The sequence below is a fragment of the Vulpes vulpes genome, unplaced genomic scaffold, assembly GCF_048418805.1.
Source record: "Vulpes vulpes isolate BD-2025 unplaced genomic scaffold, VulVul3 u000000663, whole genome shotgun sequence".
Classification (NCBI taxonomy): domain Eukaryota; kingdom Metazoa; phylum Chordata; class Mammalia; order Carnivora; family Canidae; genus Vulpes; species Vulpes vulpes.
In genome coordinates, this window is record NW_027325794.1 from 235147 (window position 1) to 255061 (window position 19915).

Consider the following 19915-nt stretch of genomic DNA (forward strand, 5'->3'; position numbering starts at 1 on the left):
GTTACTGTGCATCTGTATGTCAGAAAGGACCTGTGCAAAGGGAAATCTCAGCACTGTCTACCATTATGAGGTCACCTCCATGCTTACATAGCCCAGGGAAGCTCTTGAGCCGTGGTGGTACAGATCCTGCCATAGTCACTAGTAGGAAAAGGACATAGGAGGCTGGTCAATTCCAAGTCATAGTTCTGGTCAGTTAAAGCATGATTATGGTCAGCTTAAAGCTATGATAGTGGTAGGTGCAAAGCCATGGTTGTGGTCGGTTTGCAGATTCTGAGGGTTTGGAGGCACCATTAGATAACCTGGTCAAAGTCTGTCAGTGCTGAGCACGTGACCTCGATCCGCTGAGAATCGAGGAGTTTCTTTCATGGTATATGATGGCATTGTCTGTATGATGAGTGCTAGTAATGGTGAAATGAGAGCCTACCCCTGGGACAATGAAGATCAGACTCAAGGGCCAGGTTATGGTTAGCTTGGTATCCATTCCCTGCTCATTGCTATTTGCTTGTACAGCTGAGATACAGAGCTGACCAGTGCCCGACCATCAGTGTCATGGCATGGTCTGACCTCAGGCCATGGCACACATAAAATACAATAAGAATTGGAAGCAGAGTGGAGACTGCCCGGCTGGCTCATTAGTGGAGAATGCGACTCTTGATCTAGAGTCATGTGTCTAGTCTATGTTGAGCATGCAGCCGTCTTAAGGAAAAAAAAATGATGACACACGTGTGGTAGTATGTCTAATAACACATTCACCCTGAGGCCTAAAACATGCTTGAATGTCATGAATTCACATTAACTGTTCAACATGTTTGGTCAGTTGAAGAGAAGCTACTTCTTGGCAGAGCCCTCATGGGACAGTATGTTTGGAAAATCCTGGGTTGTGAGTCCGCTTGGGAGAAGTCCACTGGTCACTGAGGGCAAGTCCACTGGTGCCCAGGAAGGCTTTATGGGAACCAGATGGCAGTGTGAGCGCTGGGGGAAGATAACCACAGTTGGGCTTCCCGTTGCCATTTCCAAGAGCTTGACTTGGGGGCAACTGCTTTGTGTTTTGGGTGAGGGATTGAAACCGGGAGGTGGATGGCTGCGTTAGGATGTGAACTTTACTCTTGGCTCAGGCAGTCCCCCTTGTTGTGGAATGTCTTGCACAGGGAACTTAGGGCAGGAGGATTTGAGAAAGAGACAGCCCTTGGTTCAGGGGTTCAGAGCATGATCTCCGGGACCCTAGGCAGATCTCAAGTGTTCAGGGACCTCTCTCCCCAGGGAACCAACTCATGTCCTGTCTCAGACCCCTTCCTCATCAGTATTGTAATTTTTGGCAAGTCGTCAACACTATTCACTGTGTTCTCAATGACTATGTTGTTCTGTTTTGCATATTGTCTCATCAAAAGAAAGGTATGTCCCCACACAGTGTCTGCTAGCGAATTTCTTGTTGTTCTTTGACAGTAAGGGCATTTGATATCCTCTAATCTCTTCCTGATTTCAAGCATATAATACGGCGTTGCTTATGACAGGCCCTTGGTTGCAGATAGAATTCCAGAACACATTGAATTTGTATCATTGAAGCTTTGTATCCGATCAGCAACATTTCCCCCTTTGTACCTCCTTCTAGCTCCTATTCTCTTTCCTGATGCTGTGTGTTGACTGTGCCAGGTGCACATATAAGTGCCATCATGCAGTATTTAATTTACATGGCCATGCATGTCATCACAATTCTTGAGGTTTCCTTCCTCTTAACTTGCGATAATATTTCATTGTAGAGATAGACTAATCTTTTTATCCTTTTGTTCATCAATGGACATGAAGTTGTTTCTTTTTTTTGGGTGTGCTGAAAGGTGCTGAAAACACTGTGCAGAATCTCTGCGAAATTCAGCTTTCAATATTTTCTGAACTACTTGCCAAAACTCAGATTGCAAGAATATACGTCAGACCTTTTTAAATATTTGGAGGGGTGAGACTCCACATTGTGTTTCATTGACAATTTATCAGTTTATATTCTCAGGAACCTTAAGCATATGGCAACTCCAAAGCCTTTCTGCATTGCATGCTCACTCAGGTTTCTCTGCAAGGCAAATCACCAGTAATAAGATCAAAGTTTGACCTCTGATAAGGTTATCACTCATTTTCAATGCTCTTCTAACAACTGCACCAGTTCACATTCCCACCTACAGTGCAACAGGGTTCCCCTTTGTCCGCATCCTCTCCAACATTTGTGGTTTCCTGTCTTGTGACTTTTCCCCATTATCACTGGTGTGCGGTGGTATCTAATTGTGGTTTGGATCTGTAGTTCTCTGATGGCCAGCGATGCGGGGCATCTTCTCATGTGCTTGTTGGCCGAGTCTCTGTCTTCCTCTGTGAAATTTCTGTGGGTGTCTTTTCCCGGTTTCATGATCAGATTGTATGTTTCTTTGCTCTTGAGTTGAGTATGTTCTTTATAGACCTTGGATAAGAGCGCGCTATCTGAGCGGTCGTTTGCAAATATCTTCTCCCGTTCTGTAGGTTGTCTTTTACTTTTGTGGACTGTTTCTTTTGCTATGCAGAAGCTTTCGATCTGGCTGAAGTCCCAATAATTCCTTGTTGCTTTTGTTTCTCTAGCCTTGGCGGACGTATCTTGCGAGATGTTGCTGTGGCCAAGTTGAAAAAGGGTGTTGCCTCTCGTCGCCTCTCGGATTTGGATGGATTCTTGTCTCACATTTAGATCTTTCATCCTTTTTGAGTTTATCTTTGTGTGTGATGTCAGAGAATGGCCTGGGATCCTTCTTCTGCATGTGGATGTCCAATATTCCCAGCACCATTTATTGAAGAGACTGTTTTTTTTCCAGGGGGAGTCTTTCCTGCTTTCCCGAATATTAGTTGACCATAAAGTTGAGGGTCCACTTCTGGATTCGCTATTTGGTTCCATTGATCTATGGGTCTGTTTTTGTGCCACAACCACACTGTCTTGATGGCCACGGCTTTGTAGAGCAACCAAAAATCTGGCATTGTGATGCCCCCAGCTATGAACTTCATTTTGAAAAGTCCCCTGTCTCTTTGGGGTCTTTTCCGGTTCCACACTAGAATCTTAAGATGGTTTGTTCCAACTCTCTGAAGAAAGTCCATGGTATTTTGATAGGGATTGCGTGAAATGTGTAAATTGCCCTGGGTAGCATGGACATTTTCACAATATTAATTCTTCCTCTCCATGAGCATGGAACATTTTTCCTTCTCTTTATGCCTTCCTCGATTTCCTTCAGGAACGTTCTGTGTTGTTTAGGGCACAGATCCTTTACGTCTTTGGATAGGTTTATTCCTGGGTAGCTTATGCTTTTGGATGCAGTTGTAAATGGGATTGACTCCTTAATTTTCGAGGCTCTTCTAACAACAACCTGTCAGTCAACAGCTCTTTCTATGTCCATTTATTTCCCAGGATCTGCTGTGGAAACCACAGGAACAGAACCTAGCACACAATCTGGAGACCTCCGCCCTCAACAACAGCTGAAAATATACACCCTCTACCGAAGCAGGGAACTGGACTCCCAAACAGAGATCCCAGAGGGTAACATGAAAATTGATTCATTAAATAATAGCCTCAAGAAATCTTGTCCTAGGGGCACCTGGGTGTTTCTGTCAGCTAAGTCTCTGCCTCCGGGGTTTCAGCTCTGGTCATGACCTCAAGGTCATCAGATTCACCCATATTCAGCATGGAGCCTGCTTCGTATTCTCTCTTCCTTTCCCTCTGCCCCTCTCCTCCTTACACTTGCTCTTTTGCTCTCTCCACACACGCAAAACAGAATCATTATTCAGTTTTGCTCGGGGTGCCATCGTAGAGACAGACCTCCTAAGCCGTATTCTTTATGTTTCATGTGTCCACATCTTAACTTGAAAGGTCAGTCATTAGTTTGTGGCCAAAATTGTGAAATCGCATTGAGAACCCTAATTTGGTCCGGTTTCATGGGAGGGGTTGTGAGCTAACATTTGGACATACTAGTCCGTGTTAAGTTTTAGCAAAATGTTTTCTGTTTTTACATTTTTTTATTAGAGTTCAATTTTCCAGCTTATAGCATAACACCCAGTGCTCATCCCGCCAAGTGCCCCCATCAGTGCCCATCACCCGGTCGCCCCAACTACCCACCCACCTCCGCTTCCACTACCCCTTGTTCAGTTCCCAGAGATCGGTGTGTCTCCTGTTTTGTCACCCTCACTGATATATTCCCTCATTTTCGCCATTCCCTTTATTGCCTTTCACTAGTTTTTATATTCCCCAAATGAATGAGACCATATCAAGTTTGTCCTTTTCCGATGGACTTATTTCACTCAGCATAAGTCCCTCCAGGTGCGACCACGTCGGAGCAAATGGTGGGTATTTGTCGTTTCTCACGGCTGAGTAATATTCCATTGTAGCCGTGGACCACATCGTCTTTATCCATTCATCTCTCGAAGGACTCCGAGACTCCTTCCACAGTTTGGCTATTGTGGACATTGCTGCCATAAACATCGGGGTGCAGGTGTCCCCGCGTTTCACCACATCTGCAGCTTTGGGGTGAATCCCCAGCAGTACAATTGCTGGGCCAGAGGGAAGATCTGTTCTTAACTCTTTGGGGAACCTCCACACAGTTTTCCGGAGTGGCTGCACCAGTTCCCATTCCCACCTACAGTGCAAGAGGGTTCCCCCTTGTCCGCGTCCTCTCCAACATTTGTTGTTTCCTGTCTTGTGACTTCCCCATTCCCACTGGTGTGAGGTGGTATCACATGGGGGTTTGGATCTGTAGTTTCCTGATGGCCAGCGATGCGGGCCATGTTCTCATGTGCTTGTTGGCCGTGTCTCTGTCTTCCCCTGTGAGATTTCTGTTCGGGTCTTCTGCCCGTTTCACGATCGGATTGTTTGTTTCTCTGCTCTTGAGTTGAGTATGTTCTTTAGAGATCTTGGACACCAGCCCTTTGACTGAGCGGTCGTTTGCAAGTATCTTCTCCCGTTCTGTAGGTTGTCTTTTACTTTTGTGGACTGTTTCTTTTGCTGCGCAGGAGCTTTCGATCTGGCTGAAGTCCCAATAATTCCTTGTTGCTTTTGTTTCTCTTGCCTTGGCGGACGTATCTTGCGAGATGTTGCTGTGGCCAAGTTGAAAAACGGTGTTGCCTCTGTTCACCTCTCGGATTTGGATGGATTCTTGTCTCACATTTAGATCTTTCATCCTTTTTGAGTTTTTCCCTGTGTGTCGTGTCAGAGAATGGTCTAGCTTCCTTCTTCTGCATGTGGATGTCCAGTGTTCCCAGCACCCTTTATGGAAGACACTGTCTTTATCCAGGGATAGTCTTTCCAGCTTTCGCGAATATTAGTTGACCATAAAGTTGAGGGTCCACTTCTGGATGCGCTACTCGGTTCCATTGATCTATGGGTCTGTGTTTGTGCTACTACCACACTGTCTCGATGGCCACGGCTTTGTAGTACAACCTGGAATCGGGCCTCGTGATGCCCCCAGCTGTGGCCTTCGTTTTGAATAGTCCCCTGGCTCTTTGGGGTCTTTTCCGGTTCCACACTAGAATCTTAAGATGGTTTGTTCCAACTCTCTGAAGAAAGTCCCCGGTATTTTGTTAGGGATTGCGTGAAATGTGTAAATTGCCCTGGGTAGCATGGACATTTTCACAATATTAATTCTTCCTCTCCATGAGCATGGAACCTTTTTCCTTCTCTTGATGCCTTCCTCGATTTCTTTCAGGAACGTTCTGTGGTGTTTAGGGTACAGATCCTTTACCTCTTTGGTTAGGTTTATTCCCGGGTAGCTTATGCTTTTGGGTGCAGTTGTAAATGGGATTGACTCCTTAATTTTCGAGGCTCTTCTAACAACAACCTGTCAGTCAACAGCTCTTTCTATGTCCATTTATTTCCCAGGAGCTGCTGTGATAACAACCGAACCTGAATATAGCAGACAACCTGGGTACATCTGCCCAGGAGCACGGCGAAAGCTCTTTGCAATCCGCCGAAACAGAAGAGTTCAGCCAACAGACGACAGGCCGGAGGGTAACATGAAAATTGATTCATTAAATAATAGCCTCAAGAAATCTTGTCCTAGGGGCACCTGGGTGTTTCTGTCAGCTAAGTCTCTGCCTCCTGGGTTTCAGCTCCGGTCATGACCTCAAGGTTATCAGATTCACCCATATTCAGCATGGAGCCTGCTTCGTATTCTCTCTTCCTTTCCCTCTGCCCCTCTCCTCCTTACACTTGCTCTTTTGCTCTCTCCACACACGCAAAACAGAATCATTATTCAGTTTTGCTCGGGGTGCCATCGTAGAGACAGACCTCCTAAGCCGTATTCTTTATGTTTCATGTGTCCACATCTTAACTTGAAAGGTCAGTCATTAGTTTGTGGCCAAAATTGTGAAATCGCATTGAGAACTCTAATTTGGTCAGATTTCATGGGAGGGGTTGTGAGGTAACATTTGGACATACTAGTCCGTGTTAAGTATTAGCAAAATGTTTTCTGTTTTTACATTTTTTTATTGGAGCTCAAATTGCCAGCATATAGCATAACACCCAGTGCTCATCCCGCCAAGTGCGCCCATCAGTGCCCATCACCCAGTCGCCCCAACCGCCCGCCCACCTCTCCTTCCACTACCCCTTGTTCACTTCCCAGAGTTCGGTGTGTCTCCTGTTTTGTCACCCTCACTGATATTTTCCTTCATTTTCCCCATTCCCTTTATTGCCTTTCACTAGTTTTTATATTCCCCAAATGAATGAGACCATATCAAGTTTGTCCTTTTCCGATGGACTTATTTCACTCAGCATAAGTCCCTCCAGGTGCATCCACGTCGGAGCTAATGGTGGGTATTTGTCGTTTCTCACGGCTGAGTAATATTCCATTGTAGCCGTGGACCACATCTTCTTTATCCATTCATCTCTCGATGGACCCCGAGGCTCCTTCCACAGTTTGGCTATTGTGGACATTGCTGCCATAAACTTCGGGGTGCAGGTGTCCCCGCATTTCACCGCATCTTCAGCTTTGGGGTGAATCCCCAGCAGTGCCATTGCTGGGCTGGAGGGAAGATCTGTTCTTAACTCTTTGAGGAACCTCCACACAGTTTTCCGGAGTGGCTGCACCTGTTCACATTCCCACCTACAGTGCAAGAGGGTTCCCCTTTGTCCGCGTCCTCTCCAACATTTGTTGTTTCCTGTCTCGTGACTTTTCCCCATTCCCGCCGGTGTGAAGTGGTATCTCATGGGGATTTGGATCTGTAGTTTCCTGATGGCCAGTGATGCGGGCCATGTTCTCATGTGCTTGTTGGCCGTGTCTCTGTCTTCCCCTGTGGGATTTCTGTTCGGGTCTTCTGCCCGTTTCATGATCAGATTGTTTGTTTCTTTGCTCTTGAGTTGAGTATGTTCTTTAGAGATCTTGGACACTAGCCCTTTGTCTGAGCGGTCGTTTGCAAATATCTTCTCCCGTTCTGTAGGTTGTCTTTTACTTTTGTGGACTGTTTCTTTTGCTGCGCAGGAGCTTTCGATCTGGCTGAAGTCCCAATAATTCCTCGTTGCTTTTGTTTCTCTTGCCTTGGCGGACGTATCTTGCGAGATGTTACTGTGGCCAAGTTGAAAAACGGTGTTGCCTCTGTTCGCCTTTCGGATTTGGATGGATTCTTGTCTCACATTTAGATCTTTCATCCTTTTTGAGTTTTTCCCTGTGTGTGGTGTCAGAGAATGATCTAGCTTCCGTCTTCTGCATGTGGATGTCCAGTGTTCCCAGCACCCTTTATTGAAGAGACTGTCTTTTTCCAGGGATAGTCTTTCCTGCTTTCTCGAATAGAGTTGACCATAAAGTTGAGGGTCGACTTCTGGATTCGCTATTCAGTTCCATTGATCTATGGGTCTGTTTTTGTGCCACTACCACACTGTCTTGATGGCCACGGCTTTGTAGTACAACCTGAAATCGGGCCTTGTGATGCCCCCAGCTGTGGCCTTCGTTTTGAATAGTCCCCTGGCTCTTTGGGGTCTTTTCCGTATCCACACTAGAATCTTATTTTTTTTTATTTTTATTTATTAATGATAGTCACACAGAGAGAGAGAATGGGGCAGAGACATAGGCAGAGGGACAAGCAGGCTCCATGCACCGGGAGCCCGACGTGGGATTCGATCCCAGATCTCCAGGATCGCGCCCTGGGCCAAAGGCAGCCACTAAACCGCTGCGCCACCCAGGGATCCCCCACACTAGAATCTTCAGATGGTTTGTTCTAACTCTCTGAAGAAAGTCCCCAGTATTTTGATAGGGATTGCGTGAAATATATAAATTGCCCTGGGTAGCATGGACATTTTCACAATATTAATTCTTCCTCTCCATGAGCATGGAACCTTTTTCCTTCTCTTGATGCCTTCCTCGATTTCTTTCAGGAACGTTCTGTGGTGTTTAGGGTACAGATCCTTTACCTCTTTGGTTAGGTTTATTCCCGGGTAGCTTATGTTTTTGGGTGCAGTTGTAAATGGGATTGACTCCTTAATTTTCGAGGCTCTTCTAACAACAACCTGTCAGTCAACAGCTCTTTCTATGTCCATTTATTTCCCAGGAGCTGGAGTGATAACAACCGAACCTGAATCTCGAAGAAACCCTTGGTACACCTGCCCTGGAGCATGGCCAAAAATGTTTTCCATCCTCCGTATCAGAAGAGTTCAGCCAACAGACGACAGGCCGGAGGGTAACATGAAAATTGATTCATTAAATAATAGCCTCAAGAAATCTTGTCCTAGGGGCACCTGGGTGTTTCTGTCAGCTAAGTCTCTGCCTCCGGGGTTTCAGCTCTGGTCATGACCTCAAGGTCATCAGATTCACCCATATTCAGCATGGAGCCTGCTTCGTATTCTCTCTTCCTTTCCCTCTGCCCCTCTCCTCCTTACACTTGCTCTTTTGCTCTCTCCACACACGCAAAACAGAATCATTATTCAGTTTTGCTCGGGGTGCCATCGTAGAGACAGACCTCCTAAGCCGTATTCTTTATGTTTCATGTGTCCACATCTTAACTTGAAAGGTCAGTCATTAGTTTGTGGCCAAAATTGTGAAATTGCATTGAGAACTCTAATTTGGTCCGATTTCATGGGAGGGGTTGTGAGGTAACATTTGGACATACTAGTCCGTGTTAAGTATTAGCAAAATGTTTTCTGTTTTTACATTTTTTTATTGGAGTTCAATTTGCCAGCATATAGCATAACACCTAGTGCTCATCCCGCCAAGTGCCCCCATCAGGGGCCATCACCCAGTCGCCCCAACCGCCCGCCCACCTCCCCTTCCACTACCCCTTGTTCAGTTCCCAGAGTTCGGTGTGTCTCCTGTTTTGTCACCCTCACTGATATTTTCCTTCATTTTCCCCTTTCCCTTTATTGCCTTCACTAGTTTTTATATTCCCCAAATGAATGAGACCATATCAAGTTTGTCCTTTTCCGATGGACTCATTTCACTCAGCATAAGTCCCTCTAGGTGCATCCACGTCGGAGCTAATGGTGGGTATTTGTCGTTTCTCACGGCTGAGTTATATTCCGTTGTAGCCGTGGACCACATCTTCTTTATCCATTCATCTCTCGAAGGACTCCGAGACTCCTTCCACAGTTTGGCTATTGTGGACATTGCTGCCATAAACATCGGGGTGCAGGTGTCCCCGCATTTCACCGCATCTTTAGCTTTGGGGTATAACCCCAGCAGTGCCATTGCTGGCCCGGAGGAAAGATCTGTTCTTAACTCTTTGAGGAACCTCCACACAGTTTTCCGGAGTGGCTGCACCTGTTCACATTCCCACCTACAGTGCAAGAGGGTTCCCCCTTGTCCGCGTCCTCTCCAACATTTGTTGTTTCCTGTCTCGTGACTTTTCCCCATTCCCGCAGGTGTGAGGTGGTATCTCCTGGGGGTTTGGATCTGTAGTTCCCTGATGGTCAGCTTGCGGGGCATGTTCTCATGTGCTTGTTGGCCGTGTCTCTGTCTTCCCCTGTGAGATTTCTGTTTGGATCTTTTTCCGTTTCACGATCGGATTGTTTGTTTCTCTGCTCTTGAGTTGAGTATGTTCTTTATAGATCTTGGACACTAGCCCTTTGACTGAGCGGTCGTCTGCAAATATCTTCTCCCGTTCTGTAGGTTGTCTTTTACTTTTGTGGACTGTTGTTTGCTGCGCAGGAGCTTTCGATCTGGCTGAAGTCCCAATAATTCCTTGTTGCTTTTGTTTGTCTTGCCTTGGCGGACGTATCTTGCGAGATGTTGCTGTGGCCAAGTTGAAAAACGGTGTTGCCTCTGTTCGCCTCTCGGATTTGGATGGATTCTTGTCTCACATTTAGATCGTTCATGCTTTTTGAGTTTTTCCCTGTGTGTCGTGTCAGAGTTGGTCTAGCTTCCTTCTTCTGCATGTGGATGTCCAGTGTTCCCAGCACCCTTTATGGAAGACACTGTCTTTATCCAGGGATAGTCTTTCCAGCTTTCGCGAATATTAGTTGACCATAAAGTTGAGGGTCCACTTCTGGATGCGCTACTCGGTTCCATTGATCTATGGGTCTGTGTTTGTGCTACTACCACACTGTCTCGATGGCCACGGCTTTGTAGTACAACCTGGAATCGGGCCTCGTGATGCCCCCAGCTGTGGCCTTCGTTTTGAATAGTCCCCTGGCTCTTTGGGGTCTTTTCCGGTTCCACACTAGAATCTTAAGATGGTTTGTTCCAACTCTCTGAAGAAAGTCCCCGGTATTTTGTTAGGGATTGCGTGAAATGTGTAAATTGCCCTGGGTAGCATGGACATTTTCACAATATTAATTCTTCCTCTCCATGAGCATGGAACCTTTTTCCTTCTCTTGATGCCTTCCTCGATTTCTTTCAGGAACGTTCTGTGGTGTTTAGGGTACAGATCCTTTACCTCTTTGGTTAGGTTTATTCCCGGGTAGCTTATGCTTTTGGGTGCAGTTGTAAATGGGATTGACTCCTTAATTTTCGAGGCTCTTCTAACAACAACCTGTCAGTCAACAGCTCTTTCTATGTCCATTTATTTACCAGGAGCTGCTGTGATAACAACCGAACCTGAATATAGCAGACAACCTGGGTACATCTGCCCAGGAGCACGGCGAAAGCTCTTTGCAATCCGCCGAAACAGAAGAGTTCAGCCAACAGACGACAGGCCGGAGGGTAACATGAAAATTGATTCATTAAATAATAGCCTCAAGAAATCTTGTCCTAGGGGCACCTGGGTGTTTCTGTCAGCTAAGTCTCTGCCTCCTGGGTTTCAGCTCCGGTCATGACCTCAAGGTTATCAGATTCACCCATATTCAGCATGGAGCCTGCTTCGTATTCTCTCTTCCTTTCCCTCTGCCCCTCTCCTCCTTACACTTGCTCTTTTGCTCTCTCCACACACTCAAAACAGAATCATTATTCAGTTTTGCTCGGGGTGCCATCGTAGAGACAGACCTCCTAAGCCGTATTCTTTATGTTTCATGTGTCCACATCTTAACTTGAAAGGTCAGTCATTAGTTTGTGGCCAAAATTGTGAAATCACATTGAGAACTCTAATTTGGTCCGATTTCATGGGAGGGGTTGTGAGGTAACATTTGGACATACTAGTCCGTGTTAAGTATTAGCAAAATGTTTTCTGTTTTTACATTTTTTTATTGGAGTTCAATTTGCCAGCATATAGCATAACACCTAGTGCTCATCCCGCCAAGTGCGCCCATCAGTGCCCATCACCCAGTCGCCCCAACCGCCCGCCCACCTCCCCTTCCACTACCCCTTGTTCAGTTCCCAAGTTCGGTGTGTCTCCTGTTTTGTCACCCTCACTGATATTTTCCTTCATTTTCCCCATTCCCTTTATTGCCTTTCACTAGTTTTTATATTCCCCAAATGAATGAGACCATATCAAGTTTGTCCTTTTCCGATGGACTTATTTCACTCAGCATAAGTCCCTCCAGGTGCATCCACGTCGGAGCTAATGGTGGGTATTTGTCGTTTCTCACGGCTGAGTAATATTCCATTGTAGCCGTGGACCACATCTTCTTTATCCATTCATCTCTCGATGGACCCCGAGGCTCCTTCCACAGTTTGGCTATTGTGGACATTGCTGCCATAAACTTCGGGGTGTAGGTGTCCCCGCATTTCACCGCATCTTCAGCTTTGGGGTGAATCCCCAGCAGTGCCATTGCTGGGCTGGAGGGAAGATCTGTTCTTAACTCTTTGAGGAACCTCCACACAGTTTTCCGGAGTGGCTGCACCTGTTCACATTCCCACCTACAGTGCAAGAGGGTTCCCCCTTGTCCGCGTCCTCTCCAACATTTGTTGTTTCCTGTCTCGTGACTTTTCCCCATTCCCGCCGGTGTGAAGTGGTATCTCATGGGGATTTGGATCTGTAGTTTCCTGATGGCCAGTGATGCGGGCCATGTTCTCATGTGCTTGTTGGCCGTGTCTCTGTCTTCCCCTGTGGGATTTCTGTTCGGGTCTTCTGCCCGTTTCATGATCAGATTGTTTGTTTCTTTGCTCTTGAGTTGAGTATGTTCTTTAGAGATCTTGGACACTAGCCCTTTGTCTGAGCGGTCGTTTGCAAGTATCTTCTCCCGTTCTGTAGGTTGTCTTTTACTTTTGTGGACTGTTTCTTTTGCTGCGCAGGAGCTTTCGATCTGGCTGAAGTCCCAATAATTCCTCGTTGCTTTTGTTTCTCTTGCCTTGGCGGACGTATCTTGCGAGATGTTGCTGTGGCCAAGTTGAAAAACGGTGTTGCCTCTGTTCGCCTTTCGGATTTGGATGGATTCTTGTCTCACATTTAGATCTTTCATCCTTTTTGAGTTTTTCCCTGTGTGTGGTGTCAGAGAATGATCTAGCTTCCGTCTTCTGCATGTGGATGTCCAGTGTTCCCAGCACCCTTTATTGAAGAGACTGTCTTTATCCAGGGATAGTCTTTCCTGCTTTCTCGAATAGAGTTGACCATAAAGTTGAGGGTCGACTTCTGGATTCGCTATTCAGTTCCATTGATCTATGGGTCTGTTTTTGTGCCACTACCACACTGTCTTGATGGCCACGGCTTTGTAGTACAACCTGAAATCGGGCCTTGTGATGCCCCCAGCTGTGGCCTTCGTTTTGAATAGTCCCCTGGCTCTTTGGGGTCTTTTCCGTATCCACACTAGAATCTTATTTTTTTTTATTTTTATTTATTAATGATAGTCACACAGAGAGAGAGAGAATGGGGCAGAGACATAGGCAGAGGGACAAGCAGGCTCCATGCACCGGGAGCCCGACGTGGGATTCGATCCCAGATCTCCAGGATCGCGCCCTGGGCCAAAGGCAGCCACTAAACCGCTGCGCCACCCAGGGATCCCCCACACTAGAATCTTCAGATGGTTTGTTCTAACTCTCTGAAGAAAGTCCCCAGTATTTTGATAGGGATTGCGTGAAATATATAAATTGCCCTGGGTAGCATGGACATTTTCACAATATTAATTCTTCCTCTCCATGAGCATGGAACCTTTTTCCTTCTCTTGATGCCTTCCTCGATTTCTTTCAGGAACGTTCTGTGGTGTTTAGGGTACAGATCCTTTACCTCTTTGGTTAGGTTTATTCCCGGGTAGCTTATGTTTTTGGGTGCAGTTGTAAATGGGATTGACTCCTTAATTTTCGAGGCTCTTCTAACAACAACCTGTCAGTCAACAGCTCTTTCTATGTCCATTTATTTCCCAGGAGCTGGAGTGATAACAACCGAACCTGAATCTCGAAGAAACCCTTGGTACACCTGCCCTGGAGCATGGCCAAAAATGTTTTCCATCCTCCGTATCAGAAGAGTTCAGCCAACAGACGACAGGCCGGAGGGTAACATGAAAATTGATTCATTAAATAATAGCCTCAAGAAATCTTGTCCTAGGGGCACCTGGGTGTTTCTGTCAGCTAAGTCTCTGCCTCCGGGGTTTCAGCTCTGGTCATGACCTCAAGGTCATCAGATTCACCCATATTCAGCATGGAGCCTGCTTCGTATTCTCTCTTCCTTTCCCTCTGCCCCTCTCCTCCTTACACTTGCTCTTTTGCTCTCTCCACACACGCAAAACAGAATCATTATTCAGTTTTGCTCGGGGTGCCATCGTAGAGACAGACCTCCTAAGCCGTATTCTTTATGTTTCATGTGTCCACATCTTAACTTGAAAGGTCAGTCATTAGTTTGTGGCCAAAATTGTGAAATCGCATTGAGAACTCTAATTTGGTCAGATTTCATGGGAGGGGTTGTGAGGTAACATTTGGACATACTAGTCCGTGTTAAGTATTAGCAAAATGTTTTCTGTTTTTACATTTTTTTATTGGAGCTCAAATTGCCAGCATATAGCATAACACCCAGTGCTCATCCCGCCAAGTGCGCCCATCAGTGCCCATCACCCAGTCGCCCCAACCGCCCGCCCACCTCTCCTTCCACTACCCCTTGTTCACTTCCCAGAGTTCGGTGTGTCTCCTGTTTTGTCACCCTCACTGATATTTTCCTTCATTTTCCCCATTCCCTTTATTGCATTTCACTAGTTTTTGTATTCCCCAAATGAATGAGACCATATCAAGTTTGTCCTTTTCCGATGGACTTATTTCAATCAGCATAAGTCCCTCCAGGTGCATCCACGTCGGAGCTAATGGTGGGTATTCGTCGTTTCTCATGGCTGAGTAATATTCCGTTGTAGCCGTGGACCACATCAACTTTATCCATTCATCTCTCGATGGACCCCGAGGCTCCTTCCACAGTTTGGCTATTGTGGACATTGCTGCCATAAACATCGGGGTGCAGGTGTCCCCGCATTTCACCGCATCTTCAGCTTTGGGGTATAACCCCAGCAGTGCCATTGCTGGCCCGGAGGAAAGATCTGTTCTTAACTCTTTGAGGAACCTCCACACAGTTTTCCGGAGTGGCTGCACCTGTTCACATTCCCACCTACAGTGCAAGAGGGTTCCCCCTTGTCCGCGTCCTCTCCAACATTTGTTGTTTCCTGTCTCGTGACTTTTCCCCATTCCCGCAGGTGTGAGGTGGTATCTCCTGGGGGTTTGGATCTGTAGTTCCCTGATGGTCAGCTTGCGGGGCATGTTCTCATGTGCTTGTTGGCCGTGTCTCTGTCTTCCCCTGTGAGATTTCTGTTTGGATCTTTTTCCGTTTCACGATCGGATTGTTTGTTTCTCTGCTCTTGAGTTGAGTATGTTCTTTATAGATCTTGGACACTAGCCCTTTGACTGAGCGGTCGTCTGCAAATATCTTCTCCCGTTCTGTAGGTTGTCTTTTACTTTTGTGGACTGTTGTTTGCTGCGCAGGAGCTTTCGATCTGGCTGAAGTCCCAATAATTCCTTGTTGCTTTTGTTTGTCTTGCCTTGGCGGACGTATCTTGCGAGATGTTGCTGTGGCCAAGTTGAAAAACGGTGTTGCCTCTGTTCGCCTCTCGGATTTGGATGGATTCTTGTCTCACATTTAGATCGTTCATGCTTTTTGAGTTTTTCCCTGTGTGTCGTGTCAGAGTTGGTCTAGCTTCCTTCTTCTGCATGTGGATGTCCAGTGTTCCCAGCACCCTTTATGGAAGACACTGTCTTTATCCAGGGATAGTCTTTCCAGCTTTCGCGAATATTAGTTGACCATAAAGTTGAGGGTCCACTTCTGGATGCGCTACTCGGTTCCATTGATCTATGGGTCTGTGTTTGTGCTACTACCACACTGTCTCGATGGCCACGGCTTTGTAGTACAACCTGGAATCGGGCCTCGTGATGCCCCCAGCTGTGGCCTTCGTTTTGAATAGTCCCCTGGCTCTTTGGGGTCTTTTCCGGTTCCACACTAGAATCTTAAGATGGTTTGTTCCAACTCTCTGAAGAAAGTCCCCGGTATTTTGTTAGGGATTGCGTGAAATGTGTAAATTGCCCTGGGTAGCATGGACATTTTCACAATATTAATTCTTCCTCTCCATGAGCATGGAACCTTTTTCCTTCTCTTGATGCCTTCCTCGATTTCTTTCAGGAACGTTCTGTGGTGTTTAGGGTACAGATCCTTTACCTCTTTGGTTAGGTTTATTCCCGGGTAGCTTATGCTTTTGGGTGCAGTTGTAAATGGGATTGACTCCTTAATTTTCGAGGCTCTTCTAACAACAACCTGTCAGTCAACAGCTCTTTCTATGTCCATTTATTTACCAGGAGCTGCTGTGATAACAACCGAACCTGAATATAGCAGACAACCTGGGTACATCTGCCCAGGAGCACGGCGAAAGCTCTTTGCAATCCGCCGAAACAGAAGAGTTCAGCCAACAGACGACAGGCCGGAGGGTAACATGAAAATTGATTCATTAAATAATAGCCTCAAGAAATCTTGTCCTAGGGGCACCTGGGTGTTTCTGTCAGCTAAGTCTCTGCCTCCTGGGTTTCAGCTCCGGTCATGACCTCAAGGTTATCAGATTCACCCATATTCAGCATGGAGCCTGCTTCGTATTCTCTCTTCCTTTCCCTCTGCCCCTCTCCTCCTTACACTTGCTCTTTTGCTCTCTCCACACACTCAAAACAGAATCATTATTCAGTTTTGCTCGGGGTGCCATCGTAGAGACAGACCTCCTAAGCCGTATTCTTTATGTTTCATGTGTCCACATCTTAACTTGAAAGGTCAGTCATTAGTTTGTGGCCAAAATTGTGAAATCACATTGAGAACTCTAATTTGGTCCGATTTCATGGGAGGGGTTGTGAGGTAACATTTGGACATACTAGTCCGTGTTAAGTATTAGCAAAATGTTTTCTGTTTTTACATTTTTTTATTGGAGTTCAATTTGCCAGCATATAGCATAACACCTAGTGCTCATCCCGCCAAGTGCGCCCATCAGTGCCCATCACCCAGTCGCCCCAACCGCCCGCCCACCTCCCCTTCCACTACCCCTTGTTCAGTTCCCAAGTTCGGTGTGTCTCCTGTTTTGTCACCCTCACTGATATTTTCCTTCATTTTCCCCATTCCCTTTATTGCCTTTCACTAGTTTTTATATTCCCCAAATGAATGAGACCATATCAAGTTTGTCCTTTTCCGATGGACTTATTTCACTCAGCATAAGTCCCTCCAGGTGCATCCACGTCGGAGCTAATGGTGGGTATTTGTCGTTTCTCACGGCTGAGTAATATTCCATTGTAGCCGTGGACCACATCTTCTTTATCCATTCATCTCTCGATGGACCCCGAGGCTCCTTCCACAGTTTGGCTATTGTGGACATTGCTGCCATAAACTTCGGGGTGTAGGTGTCCCCGCATTTCACCGCATCTTCAGCTTTGGGGTGAATCCCCAGCAGTGCCATTGCTGGGCTGGAGGGAAGATCTGTTCTTAACTCTTTGAGGAACCTCCACACAGTTTTCCGGAGTGGCTGCACCTGTTCACATTCCCACCTACAGTGCAAGAGGGTTCCCCCTTGTCCGTGTCCTCTCCAACATTTGTTGTTTCCTGTCTCGTGACTTTTCCCCATTCCCGCCGGTGTGAAGTGGTATCTCATGGGGATTTGGATCTGTAGTTTCCTGATGGCCAGTGATGCGGGCCATGTTCTCATGTGCTTGTTGGCCGTGTCTCTGTCTTCCCCTGTGGGATTTCTGTTCGGGTCTTCTGCCCGTTTCATGATCAGATTGTTTGTTTCTTTGCTCTTGAGTTGAGTATGTTCTTTAGAGATCTTGGACACTAGCCCTTTGTCTGAGCGGTCGTTTGCAAGTATCTTCTCCCGTTCTGTAGGTTGTCTTTTACTTTTGTGGACTGTTTCTTTTGCTGCGCAGGAGCTTTCGATCTGGCTGAAGTCCCAATAATTCCTCGTTGCTTTTGTTTCTCTTGCCTTGGCGGACGTATCTTGCGAGATGTTGCTGTGGCCAAGTTGAAAAACGGTGTTGCCTCTGTTCGCCTTTCGGATTTGGATGGATTCTTGTCTCACATTTAGATCTTTCATCCTTTTTGAGTTTTTCCCTGTGTGTGGTGTCAGAGAATGATCTAGCTTCCGTCTTCTGCATGTGGATGTCCAGTGTTCCCAGCACCCTTTATTGAAGAGACTGTCTTTATCCAGGGATAGTCTTTCCTGCTTTCTCGAATAGAGTTGACCATAAAGTTGAGGGTCGACTTCTGGATTCGCTATTCAGTTCCATTGATCTATGGGTCTGTTTTTGTGCCACTACCACACTGTCTTGATGGCCACGGCTTTGTAGTACAACCTGAAATCGGGCCTTGTGATGCCCCCAGCTGTGGCCTTCGTTTTGAATAGTCCCCTGGCTCTTTGGGGTCTTTTCCGTATCCACACTAGAATCTTATTTTTTTTTATTTTTATTTATTAATGATAGTCACACAGAGAGAGAGAGAATGGGGCAGAGACATAGGCAGAGGGACAAGCAGGCTCCATGCACCGGGAGCCCGACGTGGGATTCGATCCCAGATCTCCAGGATCGCGCCCTGGGCCAAAGGCAGCCACTAAACCGCTGCGCCACCCAGGGATCCCCCACACTAGAATCTTCAGATGGTTTGTTCTAACTCTCTGAAGAAAGTCCCCAGTATTTTGATAGGGATTGCGTGAAATATATAAATTGCCCTGGGTAGCATGGACATTTTCACAATATTAATTCTTCCTCTCCATGAGCATGGAACCTTTTTCCTTCTCTTGATGCCTTCCTCGATTTCTTTCAGGAACGTTCTGTGGTGTTTAGGGTACAGATCCTTTACCTCTTTGGTTAGGTTTATTCCCGGGTAGCTTATGTTTTTGGGTGCAGTTGTAAATGGGATTGACTCCTTAATTTTCGAGGCTCTTCTAACAACAACCTGTCAGTCAACAGCTCTTTCTATGTCCATTTATTTCCCAGGAGCTGGAGTGATAACAACCGAACCTGAATCTCGAAGAAACCCTTGGTACACCTGCCCTGGAGCATGGCCAAAAATGTTTTCCATCCTCCGTATCAGAAGAGTTCAGCCAACAGACGACAGGCCGGAGGGTAACATGAAAATTGATTCATTAAATAATAGCCTCAAGAAATCTTGTCCTAGGGGCACCTGGGTGTTTCTGTCAGCTAAGTCTCTGCCTCCGGGGTTTCAGCTCTGGTCATGACCTCAAGGTCATCAGATTCACCCATATTCAGCATGGAGCCTGCTTCGTATTCTCTCTTCCTTTCCCTCTGCCCCTCTCCTCCTTACACTTGCTCTTTTGCTCTCTCCACACACGCAAAACAGAATCATTATTCAGTTTTGCTCGGGGTGCCATCGTAGAGACAGACCTCCTAAGCCGTATTCTTTATGTTTCATGTGTCCACATCTTAACTTGAAAGGTCAGTCATTAGTTTGTGGCCAAAATTGTGAAATCGCATTGAGAACTCTAATTTGGTCCGATTTCATGGGAGGGGTTGTGAGGTAACATTTGGACATACTAGTCCGTGTTAAGTATTAGCAAAATGTTTTCTGTTTTTACATTTTTTTATTGGAGTTCAATTTGCCAGCATATAGCATAACACCTAGTGCTCATCCCGCCAAGTGCCCCCATCAGGGGCCATCACCCAGTCGCCCCAACCGCCCGCCCACCTCCCCTTCCACTACCCCTTGTTCAGTTCCCAGAGTTCGGTGTGTCTCCTGTTTTGTCACCCTCACTGATATTTTCCTTCATTTTCCCCTTTCCCTTTATTGCCTTCACTAGTTTTTATATTCCCCAAATGAATGAGACCATATCAAGTTTGTCCTTTTCCGATGGACTTATTTCACTCAGCATAAGTCCCTCCAGGTGCATCCACGTCGGAGCTAATGGTGGGTATTTGTCGTTTCTCACGGCTGAGTTATATTCCGTTGTAGCCGTGCACCACATCTTCTTTATCCATTCATCTCTCGAAGGACTCCGAGACTCCTTCCACAGTTTGGCTATTGTGGACATTGCTGCCATAAACATCGGGGTGCAGGTGTCCCCGCATTTCACCGCATCTTTAGCTTTGGGGTATAACCCCAGCAGTGCCATTGCTGGCCCGGAGGAAAGATCTGT

General features: G+C 46.4%; 1 protein-coding gene across 1 annotated transcript in view; it reads left to right on the forward strand.

Annotated features, from left to right (window-relative positions):
* The window catches only part of LOC140597415 (uncharacterized), a 42752-nt gene that overhangs the window by 1756 nt on the left and 21081 nt on the right, over positions 1–19915 (forward strand). The window contains exons 2-7 of the mRNA XM_072745676.1: positions 3404–3532; positions 8524–8652; positions 10980–11108; positions 13641–13769; positions 16098–16226; positions 18759–18887. Of these exons, the coding sequence (XP_072601777.1) occupies positions 3404–3532; positions 8524–8652; positions 10980–11108; positions 13641–13769; positions 16098–16226; positions 18759–18887 (774 nt within the window). The remainder of the gene's footprint in view (positions 1–3403; positions 3533–8523; positions 8653–10979; positions 11109–13640; positions 13770–16097; positions 16227–18758; positions 18888–19915) is intronic.